The sequence below is a fragment of the Anolis sagrei genome, chromosome 5 (assembly GCF_037176765.1).
Source record: "Anolis sagrei isolate rAnoSag1 chromosome 5, rAnoSag1.mat, whole genome shotgun sequence".
Lineage (NCBI taxonomy): Eukaryota > Metazoa > Chordata > Lepidosauria > Squamata > Dactyloidae > Anolis > Anolis sagrei.
In genome coordinates, this window is record NC_090025.1 from 88274533 (window position 1) to 88289370 (window position 14838).

A 14838-nucleotide genomic window follows, 5' to 3' on the forward strand; every position below is an offset into this window, starting at 1 on the left:
ATAATCAAATCCGTTTTATAAACACTGCTAAGATCGGACCCAAAACAAACCCTAGAGTCCTAATGCTAGAATTGTGAGCTAGAGAGATCACAATGACGAAGATATAATTTTATGTATTGCGTCGTTGCCGGTATGAAAGGAAAGAAGACAATGTTCTGCAATAACATTTGCCTTGGAATGTTTATCTGTTTTCTTACCATTGAATGTTAAGAACACCCTGGCCTGAGGCTGTGAAGATCCTTTCACGCTGCAAGAACAAATAAACACCCCAATCAACACTTGGAGACTTAGAAATGCCATTATCTTCAGATGTGAAACGTAATATCCAAGATATAAAACCTAAAGAAAATGAGAGAGAGAAGGGTTATTGCGGATTGTACCCATTTGGCAAAATACAATGTCTATATTACAGCAAACTGAAGATATTGCGAAACCCACCAGAAGGGATGGTTTTCACCATTATTTTCTAACATACGGAAAAAAAGAAAGATAGGGCTAGTAGTAAAAAGAGACCGCAGGGAAAGTGTTGACTGAGGAAGGCCTGCAGTAAGGATTAGGCTCAGTTTATTTCACTAAGGATGATTCCCACCTGCTGGAAAAATAATTATGTTAAATGTCAAGGCAGAGCAAAGCAAGGGCAAGAGATAAGGTTTCATGAATGAAAACGTCTTGATATTTTTAGACCGCTGCCTTTACTGTACTCTTTTTGAAATGTAAAGGATTCTCCTCGACCTCAAGTACCCACTGGGAATGTCTGTGGGCTTTCTCTTTTCCCTATTTATGCCATTGGTGTTTGTGCATGTTTAGCTTTGCTGATCACATTATTTTTACCGTTTACACCGTTTACAGAAAACCCACACACACGGATAGATATCTACATAAAAACTCCAACCATCACCCAAGTCAAAAAAAGAAGCACAATTAAAGCCTTGGCAGACCGTGCAAAAAGAATCTGCGAACCCCACCTCCTCCAAGATGAACTGAACCACCTAAACTGGGCTCTACAGGCCAATGGATACTCCACCTCAGACATCAGAAGAGCTGCAAAACTGAGAACAAACCATGAGAGTAAAGATGAAGATCCTCCCAGAGGAAAAGTGTTCTTGCCATACAAGGGAACCATCAAGGGAACCACTGACCGCATAGGGAAACTGATGGGGAAACACAACATACAAACCACTTACAGACCCACTAAGAAAATCCAACAAATGCTACATTCAGCAAAGGACAAGAGGGATCCACTCACCTCTGCAGGAGTCTATAATAAAATAATTGGAAAAAATAATATTCTACTGAGGATTTTCAAAAGAGCAACAGGCTGCAGCAATGACTTGAAGCCACCAGGGGCGGCTCGTCCATTACGCGAAGTAAGCGGTCGCAGAACACTTTATTTGCCAGGGGCGCAGAGGCGCCTCTGTAAATGCCCCTCGGCTGCCACTTGAGGAGCGCCCCCTCAGCTCACAACAGCCCTAGCAGTCTGGGGGGAGCCTCGGCTTTCTTGCCTCGCTGCCGGGCGAGCCTCTTCCCAAAGGGGTCGGGCCCTTGAGCCTCGCCTAGCCCCTCTTGTTCCTGCTCCACCCGGCCACCGGGTGTGCGAGCAGAGCCGGCGCTCAATCGTTCTCCGCGTTCGATCCCTTCTCCATGACCGGCTCCCTTTCCCGATCCCCCGGCGCCCCACCCGCCTCCTCTCCTCTCCCCAATCCGTGGGTGGGCCAAGGGGCGGAGCTGCGTGCCTGGCCCGCTTCAGGTCCAGAGGCGTGTCTGAAGATCCCAGCGTGCTCACCAAAAGTCGCCTCTTCTCCTGACTTTCTCTTCAGCAGCTGTGGACAAGTCTACAAAGGGACCACCAAACGCAGTGCCCAGACACACATCAAGGAACATGAAAGGCACTGCAAACTACTCCAACCAGAGAAATCAGCCGTAGCAGAGCACCTGATGAACCAGCCTGGACACAGCATATTATTTGAGAACACAGAAGTGCTGGACCACTCTCACAACCACCATGTCAGACTACACAGAGAAGCTATTGAAATCCACAAGCATGTGGACAATTTCAACAGAAAGGAAGAAACCATGAAAATGAACAAAATCTGGCTACCAATATTAAAAAACTCAAAAATTACAGCAGCAAAACAACAGAGGGGAAACAAACAGGCACATGAAATCACCCTCAACAAAAGTTTCCTCCCAGGCACTTCCAAGCCATTGAATGCAAATCAAGGTGATCAGCTGAAACATTCACAGCTAGCCCCAGCAAGTCCTTTGTCTCGCCCTGGTCATTCCACAGATATATAAACTCATTTTTCCTAGTTCCAACAGACCTCATTACCTCTGAGGATGTTTGCCATAGATGCAGGCGAAACGTCAGGAAAAAAATTGCCTCCAGAACATGGCCATATAGCCCGGAAAACCCTACAACAACCCATGGATTCCGGCCATGAAAGCCTTCGACAACACATTCTTTTTATTTCACAGAACTCATCACAAGTTCAGAAATATATTGATATCCAACTGCAAATTGCACCTAGTTCTGTTTTCCATCTGGGAGATGTCAGAATTGCATAAATCTGTTTATTATTATTATTCGTATATTCTTTAAAAGCCTTTGTGGAGCACATTCTTCACATATTCCAGTACCCATGACAATCACTCTGCGGATTTATACTGCCATATAATGTAGCTGAAACTGCATTATAGGGTCAGTGTACTTATATAATGCAGTTTAACTCTACTGAACTGCATTATATGAGTCTACATTGGCCATACAATGCAGTTTCAAACTGCATTATATGGCAATATAGATGGGTCCTGAGCCTTCTAAAAAATTAAGACCACAGGAAAATACACTGAAGCAATGTGCTCAAAAGCTGTAGAGGAAGGAGTAAAGTGTCCCACAAATATGAGCTACCTCATGGGCCATCCAGTCCTGCCAAGAAGCAGGAATATTGCATTCAAATCACCCCTGACAGATGGCCATCCAGCCTCTGTTTAAAAGCTTCCAAAGAAGGAGCCTCCACCACACTCTGGGGCAGAGAGTTCCACTGCTGAACGGCTCTCACAGTCAGGAAGTTCTTCCTCATGTTCAGATGGAATTTCTTCACTTGTAGTTTGAAGCCATTGTTCCGTGTCCTAGTCTCCAAGGAAGCAGAAAACAAGTTTGCTCTCTCCTCCCTGTGGCTTCCTCTCATGAATATTCAATATTCCCAAATGTGAACAATGGTGGAGTTTGGGGAAAGCAGACCTTGACATTTGGGAACTGTAGTTGCTGGGATTTATAGTTCACCTACAATCAAAGAGCATTCTGAACCTTACCAACAATAGAATTGGGCCAAACTTCCCACTACTCTATTTCCTGATGGTCTTTGGTTACCCCTCTGACATCCCCTTGCAATCCCCCCGGGGGTCCTGGCCTCCAGGCTGAGAAACACTACATTAAGCCCTTGTGCTGGCAGGACTGCTGACTAAAAGGTCAGTGGTTAGAATCTGGGGAGCATGGTGAGCTCCCATCTGTCAGCTCCAGCTTCCCATGTGGGGACATGAGAGAAGCCAGCTACAAGATGGCAACACATCTTGGGGTCCCCTGGGCAATGTCCTTTCAGACGGCCAATTCTCTCACACCAGAAGCGACTTGCAGTTTCTCCAGGGGCGGCTCATCCATTATGCGAAGTAAGCGGTCGCAGAACACTTTTTTTTGCCAGGGGCGCAGAGGCGCCTCTGTAAATGCCCCTCGACCTCCACTGGAGGAGCGCCCCCTCAGTTCACAACAGCCCTAGCAGTTCGGGGGGAGCCTCGGCTTTCTTGCCTCGCTGCCGGGCGATCCTCTTCCCAAAGGGGCCGGGCCCTTGAGCCTCGCCTAGCCCCTCTTGTTCCTGCTCCACCCGGCCACCGGGTGAGCAAGCAGAGCCTGCGCTCAATCGTTCTCTGTGTTCGATCCCTTCCCCATGACCGGCTCCCTTTCCCGATCCCCCGGCTCTCCACCCGCCTCCTCACCTCTCCCCAATCCGCGGGTGGGCCAAGGGGTGGAGCCGCCGCCCCTGGCCCGCTTCGGGTCCGGAGGCATGTCTGAAGACCCCAACGTGCTCACCAAAAGTCGCCTCTTCTCCTGACTTTCTCTTCAGCCATTGGGACCAAGAGAGAGAGAGAGAGAGAGAGCCCCTCCAGCTGGAGGTATCTCCCACCTCCGCTCCCTCCTTTGTTTTTGCGCCTACCTTCAGGAAAGGTGGGCATCTCCACCTCTCTCTCTCTCTCTCTCTTGGTCCCAATGGCTGAGGAAAAAGTCAGGAGAAGAGGTGACTTTTGGTACACTCACCGGGGTCTTCAGGCACGCCTCCGGACCCAAAGCGGGCCAGGCAAGGGAGCAAGTGCGGCAAGTGTAGTTACTGGGATGTATAGTTCACCTAGAATCAAAGAGCATTCTGAACTCCACCAATGATGGAATTGAACCAAATATGGCACATAGAACTCCCACGATGAACAGAAAATATATATCAATGATTGGTTGGGGGGGGGGGGGGCGCCAAAATAGTGTTTGCTTACCATTGAAAATTACCTAGGGCCGCCTCTGCCTGCCACCAGCATCCCCCATGGAAACACTTGTCATGCCGATTTACATTAGTAAATTGGGACAATTCTATTATATTGTGCATGCATGCGCACATAATACTCTTTTTAACTGGCTATATTATACACCAGGGTAATGTAAAGTGTCATCAAATCATGACAGAGCCAGTTTGTAACCTTGGTTCCACCAAATATCACTAGCACTCACAACTCTTGGTAAAAAAAAATCTGGCATATGTCTAATATCTGGCACCTTTTTCAAAGGCAGGGTTAATACAATTCCAACCCTCCTCATTGCCATGCGCTTACTCCCCCTCCACTTACTGATAGAATATCCTTCTCCATAATCCTTTTTGTGAGGCACGAAATGCTATTAAGTCCCAATAAGACTGCTTTGTTCGTCCCCAACAAATGACCAATCATGCTGAATTTGTGCGTTTCAGAGAAGAAATAGGATTAGTATGCCTCAGTTGTAGAACATATGCCTTCTCATACAACGGGGAATGGACCGATGGAATTATGCGGTTCACGTTTCAATTATATTGAGAAAGAAAGAAACGTGGAAAAATGCCTTTCTTTTCCCAACCTGTTCTAATTTAACCTGAAAGACAGTAGGCAACATATACAATCAAAATTGGCTATGTTTTTTTGTGTTTCGAATCACTTTGGGATGTACATTATTTTTCTGCAACCAAAAAAAAAAATTGAAAATCCAAGTTTTTTCTCAAAAGAAACATGTAAGAAAAATTTCATGCACCTAAAGGGGTTCTTTGGGGGTAAATATGAAAAGAGGAAACTGTAATTTTATGTTTTATTTATTTGTCATGTCAGAGCAGCCATTCCATTATATTACATTTCTAACAGAACAAAGCAAACAAACAGAAAAATACACAACTTGTGAGTTTGGTAGCTGGTTAAATGTCCTTTGACCAGTATCTGGCCACTTGGAGTGCTTCCGGTGTTGCTGCAAGAAGGTGCATGTGGCTGGGCTCAGGTTGCATTGCAGCAGGTCAGTGGTTTGCTCTTCTCCACACTCACATGTCGAGGATTCTACTTTGTAGCCCCATTTCTGAAGGTTGGCTCTGCATCTCGTGGTGCCAGAGCGCAGTCTGTTCAATACCTTCCAAGTCGCCCAGTCTTCTGTGTGCCCAGGGGGGAGTCTCTCATTTGGTATCAGCCATTGGTTGAAGTGCTGGGTTTGAGCCTGCCACTTTTGGACTCTCGCTTGCTGAGGTGTTCCAGCAAGTGTCTCTGTAGATCTTAGAAAACTATGTCTAGATTTAAGTCGTTGGCGTGCTGGCTGATACCCAAACAGGGGATGAGCTGGATGAATTTTTATGTTCATGAGATGAATTTTTATGTTCATTGACTTCCATAAAAGGTTTCCTTAGCAGTAGAACTAACTCCTGAGTAAATACACCCAGCGCCCAACAGCCGGTAACACTGTGGTACTATGACAACAATTAGTGCCATGAGAATTGGAGAAAGGGAAAGAAGTTGCCTGTCCCCACCTCTTGTGGCTTTCTAGAAATACATATTGTCTCAATTCAATTTGGAGTTTGTGGTCCACATGTGCATGATATAGTTTCATGTCACCTTTGGACTTATGGTGACCACATGAATTTCACAGGGTTTTCATAGGCAAGGAATATCCTGGTTTGCCCATTCCTTCCTCTGAAATATGCTTTGGTATTTGTGGGCAGTCTCCCATCCATGTAACAAAAAAGAGCTAATCCTTCTCAGCTTTCCAAGCATGGGCAGGAACTGGTAATAATGTTACATTCCCATCAAACTTTATTTCCAACTCATGCCAGACTAATCTGATCTCTTTTTCGATAGAATTACAAACCGGGTAGATACAGGGAATGCCGTGGATGTAGCATATCTGGACTTCAGTAAGGCTTTTGACAAGGTCTCCCATGACCTGGCAAACAAACTAGTCAAATGCCGGCTAGGCAAAACTACGTTTAGGTGGATCTGTAATCGGTTAAATGAACAAACCCAACAGTATTTCTCTGCAATGCTTACTCATTGGGATTTTGGCCTGCATAACAAGGATCCAGGAAATCCATGCTACCTCTCTATTCTGCCTTGGTCAGACCACACTTGGAATACTGTGTTCATTTCTGGGCACCACAATTGAAAGGATGTTAACAAGCTGGAGCTCTCCGAAGCTCTAGGTGCTCTTACTGCCTATTACAGGGAAAACCAGCTGATCCCCAACCCATCTAAAACACAGACATGTGCCTTTCACTTTAAGAACAGACAAACATCCCGAGCTCTGAGGATTACCTGGGAAGGAATCCCACTGGAGCATTGCAGCACACCCAAATACCTGGGAGTCACTCTGGACCGTGCTCTTACCTACAAGAAGCACTGCCTGAACATCAAGCAAAAAGTGGGTGCTAGAAACAATATCATATGAAAGCTAACTGGCACAACCTGGGGATCATAGCCAGACACAGTGAAGACATCTGCCCTTGCGCTGTGCTACTCTGCTGCTGAGTACGCATGCCCAGTGTGGAACACATCTCACCACACTAAAACAGTGGATGTGGCTCTTAATGAGACATGCCGCATTATCACAGGGTGTTTGCGCCCTACACCACTGGAGAAATTACACTGCTTAGCCGGTATTGCACCACCTGACATCCGCCGGGAAGTAGCAGCCAATAGTGAAAGGACCAAGGCAGAGACATCTCCAGCTCATCCCTTGTTTGGGTATCAGCCAGCACGTCAACGCCTTAAATCTAGAAATAGTTTTCTAAGATCTACAGAGACACTCGCTGGAACACCTCAGCAAGTGAGAGTCCAAGAGTGGCAGGCTCAAACCCAGAACCTCAATCAATGGCTGATACCAAATGAGAGACTCCCTCCTGAAGACTGGGCAACTTGGAAGATGCTGAATAGACTGCGCTCTGGCACCACGAGATGCAGAGCCAACCTTAAGAAAGTGGAATCCACGACATGTGAGTGTGGAGAAGAGCAAACCACTGACCACCTGCTGCAATGCACCCTGAGCCCTGCCACATGCACCAGGGAGGACCTCCTTGCAGCAACACCGGAGGCACTCCAAGTGGCCAGATACTGGTCAAAGGACATTTAATCAACTACCAAACTCACAAATTTTGTATTTTTCTGTTGTTTTTTTTTTGTTTTTGTTTTTTGTTTTTGTTTTGTTCTGTTAGAAATGTAATATAGTCGACTGGTTGCACTGACACAATAAAATAAATAAATAAATAAAAATATTATTATTATTATGAGGTCTCTTCCAACTCTATGATTCTATGACGTTTTAGCTGCACCTAGAGCAAACATTCTCAGAGCTAGTCACTACTTCTGAGGATGCTTGCCATAGATGCAGGCAAAACGTCAGGAGAGAATGCCACTAGAACATGGCCATATAGCCCAAAAAAACCTCCAACAACCCACAACATTTGGTGTTTTCCCCTTAACAGCGTTCCCAAATCCTGGAACCTGGTGTTCCCCTTCCAAATCCTATCCAGACCTGGTCTTGATTTGCTTCTAGGAACAGACAGGATCTATTCTAGAGAGAGGTTTTATTCCCCCCAAATGGTCAAAAGGGAGCAGGCAGCTTCACAACACAGGAGGGCGACTAAAATGATCAAGGGTCTGGAGAACAAGCCCTATGAGGAGCGGCTTAAGGAGCTGGGCATGTTTAGCCTGAAGAAGAGAAGGCTGAGAGGAGATATGATAGCCATGTATAAATATATGAGAAGAAGCCACAGGGAGGAGGGAGCAAGCTTGTTTTCTGCTTCCCTGGAGACTAGGACACGAAACAATGCCTTCAAACTACAAGAGAGGAGATTCCATCTGAACATGATGAGGAAGAACTTCCTGACTGTGAGAGCCGTTCAACAGTGGAATCTCTGCCCTGGAGTGTGGTGGAGGCTCCTTCTTCAGAAGCTTTTAAACAGAGGCTGGATGGCCATCTGTCAGGGGTGATTTGAATGCAATATTCCTGCTTCTTGACAGGGGGTTGGACTGGATGGCCCATGAGGTCTCTTCCAACTCTATGATTCTATGATGAGTCTATGACTCTTCCAACTCTTTGATTCCATATAGCCCGAAAAAACCTCCAACAACCCACAACATTTGGTGTTTTCCCCTTAACAGCGTTCTCAGATCCTGGCACCTGGTGTTCCCCTTCCAAATCCTAACCAGACCTGGTCCTGATTCGCTTCCGGGAACAGTCAGGATCTATTCTAGACAGAAGTTTTATTCCCTCCAAATGGTCAAAAGGGAGCAGGTGTCTTCACAACACAGGAGGGCGACTAAAATGATCAAGGGTCTGGAGAACAAGCCCTATGAGAAGTGGCTTAAGGATCTGGGCATGTTTAGCCTGAAGGCTGAGAGGAGATATGATAGCCATGTATAAATATGTGAGAGGAAGCCACAGAGAGGGGGGGAGCAAGCTTGTTTTCTGCTTCCCTGGAGACTATAGGGCGCGAAACAATGGCTTCAAACTACAAGAGAGGAGATTCCATCTGAACATGATGAGGAAGAACTTCCTGTGAGAGCCGTTCAACAGTGGAACTCTCTGCCCTGGAGTGTGGTGGAGGCTCCTTCTTTGGAAGCTTTTAAACAGAGGCTGGATGGCCATCTGTCGGGGGTGATTTGAATGCAATATCCCTGCTTCTTGGCAGGGGGTTGGACTGGATGGCCCATGAGGTCTCTTCCAACTCTTTGATTCTATGATTCTATGATTCTAGACAGAAGTTTTCTTCCCCCCAAATGGTCAAAAGGGAGCATGCGGCTTCACAACTCAGGATCTCCCCCGGTTAACCCGCTTCCACCAAGATTGTGCTTGCTTTTTTGCCTCCTGAACGGAGAGGAGACCCGGAGAGGTAGCAAAGTTACAGGAGGGAGGGGGGAGTAACTTTGTGGGGAGTGAGAGGGGACAGGTGGCGATGCCCCCTTGTCCCTTCCAAATGCCGAAGTTTTCATGAACAGCAGGAAGGGGTGAAGCAGGTGCCTTTGGCGCACGACTGAGCTGCGAGGACTTGGGGAGGAGGAGAAGCAATGCCACAAAAGGGCCGGTGTTCCTCCTTCTTTAACACCAAAGCCATTCGTTTCACCAGAACCTGGGCTGGATCGTCCCAAGCTCCCTCCCTCGCCTCCCGTTTCCAATGCCGACTTACCAAGCCGCTGAAGCGTTCAAGCAGGGAGAAGAGCCCTGGAATTCTTGTCTGAGTTCTGATCTCCGGGAAGGAGCGGGTCCTTCCTTTTCTTCTGCAAAGAGAATGGGAGGAGGGGATCCGTTCAGGTATCCTTCTCCGTCCGATGCAGAAAGCCTGAATGGGGAAAGTCGCTGGAAGATTCGCCGCCTTGGAGAAGCCGCTCCGGCGCCTCGCCTGGCTCGTTGGCGGAGCGAATCGGAGGGCGGGCAAGGAAAAACCCCAAGCCACACCTACGAGGCAGTCAAGGAGCCCCAGGAAGGAAAAGGAGAGGGAGAAAGAGAAGGAGGGAGGAGGAGAAAAGAGAAAGCGAGGAGGAGGAGGAGGAGGAGGGACCCGACAAGCGCGCCTCCCAAGCCAAGGAACCAGTCACCTCCCCGGAGTGGTTAGGGCTATAGAGCAGTGCGTGTGTTTATGTCTATATATGTGTATGCACGCATACACAAGTGTATGTATGTATATGTGTGTTTATATATGACAATAAAACATCTCAGTTCTTGTGGGTTTTTTCGGGCTATATGGCCATGTTCTAGAGGCATTTCTCCTGACGTTTCGCCTGCATCTATGGCACCCTGCCTGTTTTCCTCTGCTGTTTTTGCTGTTGCAATTTTTGAGTTTTTAAATACTGGTAGCCAGATTTTGTTCATTTTCATGGTTTCTTCCTTTCTGATGAAATTGTCCACATGTTTGTGGATTTCAATGGCTTCTCTGTGTAGTCTGACATGGTGGTTGTGAGAGTGGTCCAGCATTTCTGTGTTCTCAAATAAAATGCTGTGTCCAGGTTGGTTCATCAAGTGCTCTGCTATTTCTCTGGTTGAAGTAGTCTGCAGTGCCTTTCATGTTCCTTGATTCGTGTTTGGGCAATGCTGCGTTTGGTGGTCCCTATGTAGACTTGTCCACAGCTGCATGGTACACGGTAGACTCCTGCAGAGGTGAGAGGATCCCTCTTGTCCTTTGCTGAACGTAGCATTTGTTGGATTTTCTTGGTGAGTCTGTAGATTGTTTGTATGTTATGTTTCCTCATCAGCTTCCCTATGCGGTCAGTGGTTCCCTTGATGTATGGCAGGAACACTTTTCCTCTGGGTGGATCTTCATCTTTACTCTCGTGGCTTGTTCTTGGTCTTGCAGCTCTTCTGATGTCTGAGGTGGAGTCTCCATTGGCCTGGAGAGCCCAGTTGAGGTGGTTCAGTTCATCTTGGAGGAGGTGGGGTTCGCAGATTCTTTTTGCACAGTCTGCCAAGGCTTTAATGGTGCTTCTTTTTTGCCTTGGGTGATGGTTAGAGTTTTTATGTAGATATCTATCTGTGTGTGTGGGTTTTCTGTAGACGGTGTGACCCAATTGTTGATCTGGTTTGCGGATGACTAGGACATCTAGAAAAGGCAGTCTTCCTTCCTTTTCTTTTTCCATAGTGAACTGGATGTTTGGGTGGATGCTGTTAAGATGTTCTAGGAACCTGTTGAGTTCTTCTCCTCCATGGCTCCAAATGGTGAAAGTGTCACCACATATCTGAACCATGTAGTGGGCTTTTTGGTTGCTGTTTCAAGAGCTTGTTTTTCAAAGTGTTCCATGTAGAAGTTAGCTATGACTGGGCTGAGAGGGCTCCCCATAGCTACTCCATCTTTCTGTTCGTAGAATTCATTGTCCCACTGAAAATAGCTGGTGGTGAGGCAATGGTGAAACAGCACCGTGATGTCTTCTGGGAACCTCTGGTTGATGAGTGCCATGGTGTCTGCAACTGGGACCATGGTAAATAGAGACACCACATCGAAGCTGATCAGTTTGTCATTTGTATTTAACTTGAGATTGCTGATTTTTTCAATGAAGTGGGCTGAGTCCTTGATGTAGTGTGTTGTGAGTCCAATGTGGCTTTGTAACTGTGCAGCAAGAATTTTGACTAAGTCATATGTGGGGGATCCAATGGCACTCACAATGGGTCTGAGTGGGGTGGAGTCCTTATAGATTTTTGGGAGTCCATAAAGCCTGGGTGGAAGGGCTTCCGATTTACATAGCTGCTGTCGTATGTCAAAGTTGATTGAGGAGTTCTTAATTAGAGTGTTGGTTTTCCTGGTTATTTTGGAAGTTGGGTCTTGCTTAAGTTATTTCTGTTTTATTGACATGCTAGCCGTCCCCTGCCACGCGTTGCTGTGGCCCGGTCTGGTGATCTGGAAAATAAAGTAATGAGAAAGAGTTGGTTTCTAATCTATCTATCTTTCTATCTATCTATCTGTATCTATCTATCTACCGCTATCTATTAGGCCTGGGCGGTTTCGTTTCGTTAATTCGTAATTCGTTTATAATTCGTTAATTTTTCCAATTACAAAACGATAACGAACCATTCTGGAGCAATCATTAAAAAAACGAATTTTTAATTATAAATCTATATAAATATTTATATATCTATATAAATAAAAATGTAATGTTCGTTTGTGGGATTAACAGAACTCAAAAACCACTGGACGAATTGATACCAAATTTGGACACAAGACACCTAACAACACAATGTATATACTTCACTCAAAAAAATTGATTTTGTCATTTGCGAGTTGTAGTTGCTGGGAATTATAGTTCACCTACAATCAAAGAGCATTCTTAACTCCATCAATGATGGAATTGGACCAAACTTAGCACACAGGGCTCCCATGACCAACAGAAAACTGTAATGTTGCTACTGTTATGAATCGTAATGTAAATATCCAATATGCAAGATGTATTTTCATTCGCTGGACCAAATTTGGCACAAATACCCAATATGCCCAAATTTGAATACTGGCGGGGTTGGGGGGAGGGACTGGTTTTATCATTTGAGAGTTGTACTTGCTGGGATTTATAGTTCACCTACAATCAAAGAGCATTCTGAACTCCACCAATGATGGAATTGGGTCAAACTTAGCACACAGGACTTCCCTGACCAACAGAAAACACTAGAAGGGGTTGGTGGGCATTGACCTTGAGTTTGGAGTTGTAGTTCACCTACATCTAGAGAGCACTATGGACACAAGCAATGATGGATCTGGACCAAACTTGGCACGAATATTTCATATGCGCAAAAATGAACACAGATAGAGTTTGGGGGAAATAGACTTTGACATTTGGGAGTTATAGTTACTGGGATTTATAGTTCACCTACAATCAAAGAGCATTCTGAACCCCACCAATGACAGAATTGAGGCAAACTTCCCACACAGAACCCCCATGACCAAGAGAAAATACTGAAGGCCATCCAGTCCAACTCCCTTCACCAGGGCAAGAAAATGTAATCAAAACCCTTCTGACAAAGAGCCATCCAGCCCAGGCCCGTAGCCAGGATTTCGATTCGGGGGGGGGGGGGTGAGTTTTTTCAGAGAGGGTTTCGGGGGGGCTGAGTTTCGGGGGGGGGGGAGTCTGAGTGAAAGAGGGTCTAGCCTAGCAAACCTTTTGTATAATTACCCCAATACCCCCATGCATATGGGATATATTGAGTATGGTGATCAGATCATGATATGAATAAACATAACAGTTTAAATAATGCACCAGTAAGGCCTTTTCGCGAACCACCATGAAAATTGGGGGTGGGGGGCTGAAGCCCCTTAAGCCCCCCCCCCCCCCCCCCGGCTACATGCCTGATCCAGCCAAAGATATAGATAGATATATATGATTCACACACACATAGAGATATAGTATCATAGATTTGAAAGGGACTCCTAAAAAAGGACAATTATATGTTGCATATTCCAGAGTAGGCAAACCAGACAATCTCCACATCAACACTGAGAAAGAAACAGCAAGAAATGCTGTTTACTCACAAGCATAAAGACATAACATATATTAGAAACCAACACTTTCTCATTACTTTATTTTCTAGATCACCAACTGGGCCACAGCAACATGTGGCCGGGGATAGCTAGTATCTTCTATATAAATAAAACTGTAATGTTTAATGTATTGTCGAAGGCTTTCATGGCCGGAATCACTGGATTGTTGTAGGTTTTTCCGGGCTATATGTCCATGTTCTGGAGGCAATTTGCCTCCAGAACATGGCCATATAGCCCGGAAAAACCTACAACAACCCAATGTAATGTTTGTTTGTGGGATTAACAGAACTCAAAAACCACTGGGTGAATTGACACCAAATTTGGACACAAGATACCTAACAACCCAATGTATGTCCTTTACTCATAAAACACTGAAAAACACAGCAGAAGGGACTTTAAAAGCCCCAAAAAGCTAAATGACGAAAAGCTAAATGACAATACAGAAAAAAGGAAGAAAGAGGGAGGGAAGGGGAGAAAAAAATAAAAGAAAGAAAGAAAAGAAAAGAAAAGAAAAGAAAAGAAAGAGGGAGGGAGGGAAAGAAAGAAGGAAAGGGAGAAGGTAGCATGGAAGCAAAGAGAGAAGGAAGGAAAGAGGTAGAGAAGGAGAGAAAGAGGAAGAGAAAGAAAAACGGGGAAGGAAGGAAAGAGTGAAGGAAGGAGGGAAAGAAGGAAAGAAAGAGGGAAGGTTGGCCACAGCAAAGCATGGCAGGTACAGCTAGTATCTATATAAATAAAAATGTAATGTTCGTTTGTAGGATTAACAGAACTCAAAAACCACTGGACAAATTGACACCAAATTAGGACACAAGACACCTAACAACCCAATGTATGTTCTTCACTCAAAAAAAATGATTTTGTCATTTGGGAGTTGTAGTAGTAGTAGTAATTTTATTGATTAGCCCTTAGGCCATATCACAATAAGAAACAGAAAAGCAAGGCCTGACAAGACCTGATCACACTCCACGTAGAAAGTTAAAATAAGACACTTATAATAATACAGTAAATACATATGATAAGACATGATAAAACTGATAAACTGATCAAGCTGCGTATATACATCATATTTCATTATCACCCCTACAATTTACCCCAATCATCCCTACATATGTGGTTCTCAGGCGTATTGTTTTGCTTAAGTACAGAGCTGTTTTATACGTTATTTTTGGGTCTTGGCCACACATAAAATATGTTGTTCTGATGTGAGATTCCCAATACATTGTCCGTTTGATATATGGACCAAGGTGGAAGTCTCTCACCTTTTGATACAATTTGCAATCAAACAATATGT

General features: G+C 45.2%; 1 protein-coding gene across 1 annotated transcript in view; it reads right to left on the bottom strand.

The window, feature by feature from the left end:
- SEMA3C (semaphorin 3C) overlaps positions 1-10011 on the bottom strand; it is a 206889-nt gene extending 196878 nt beyond the window's left edge. Inside the window, exons 1-2 of the mRNA XM_060778301.2 lie at positions 9723-10011; positions 198-339 (exon numbers count right to left, since the gene is read on the bottom strand). Of these exons, the coding sequence (XP_060634284.2) occupies positions 198-300 (103 nt within the window). The 5' untranslated portion in view covers positions 301-339; positions 9723-10011. The remainder of the gene's footprint in view (positions 1-197; positions 340-9722) is intronic.
- Between the last annotated feature and the right edge of the window lie 4827 nt (positions 10012-14838).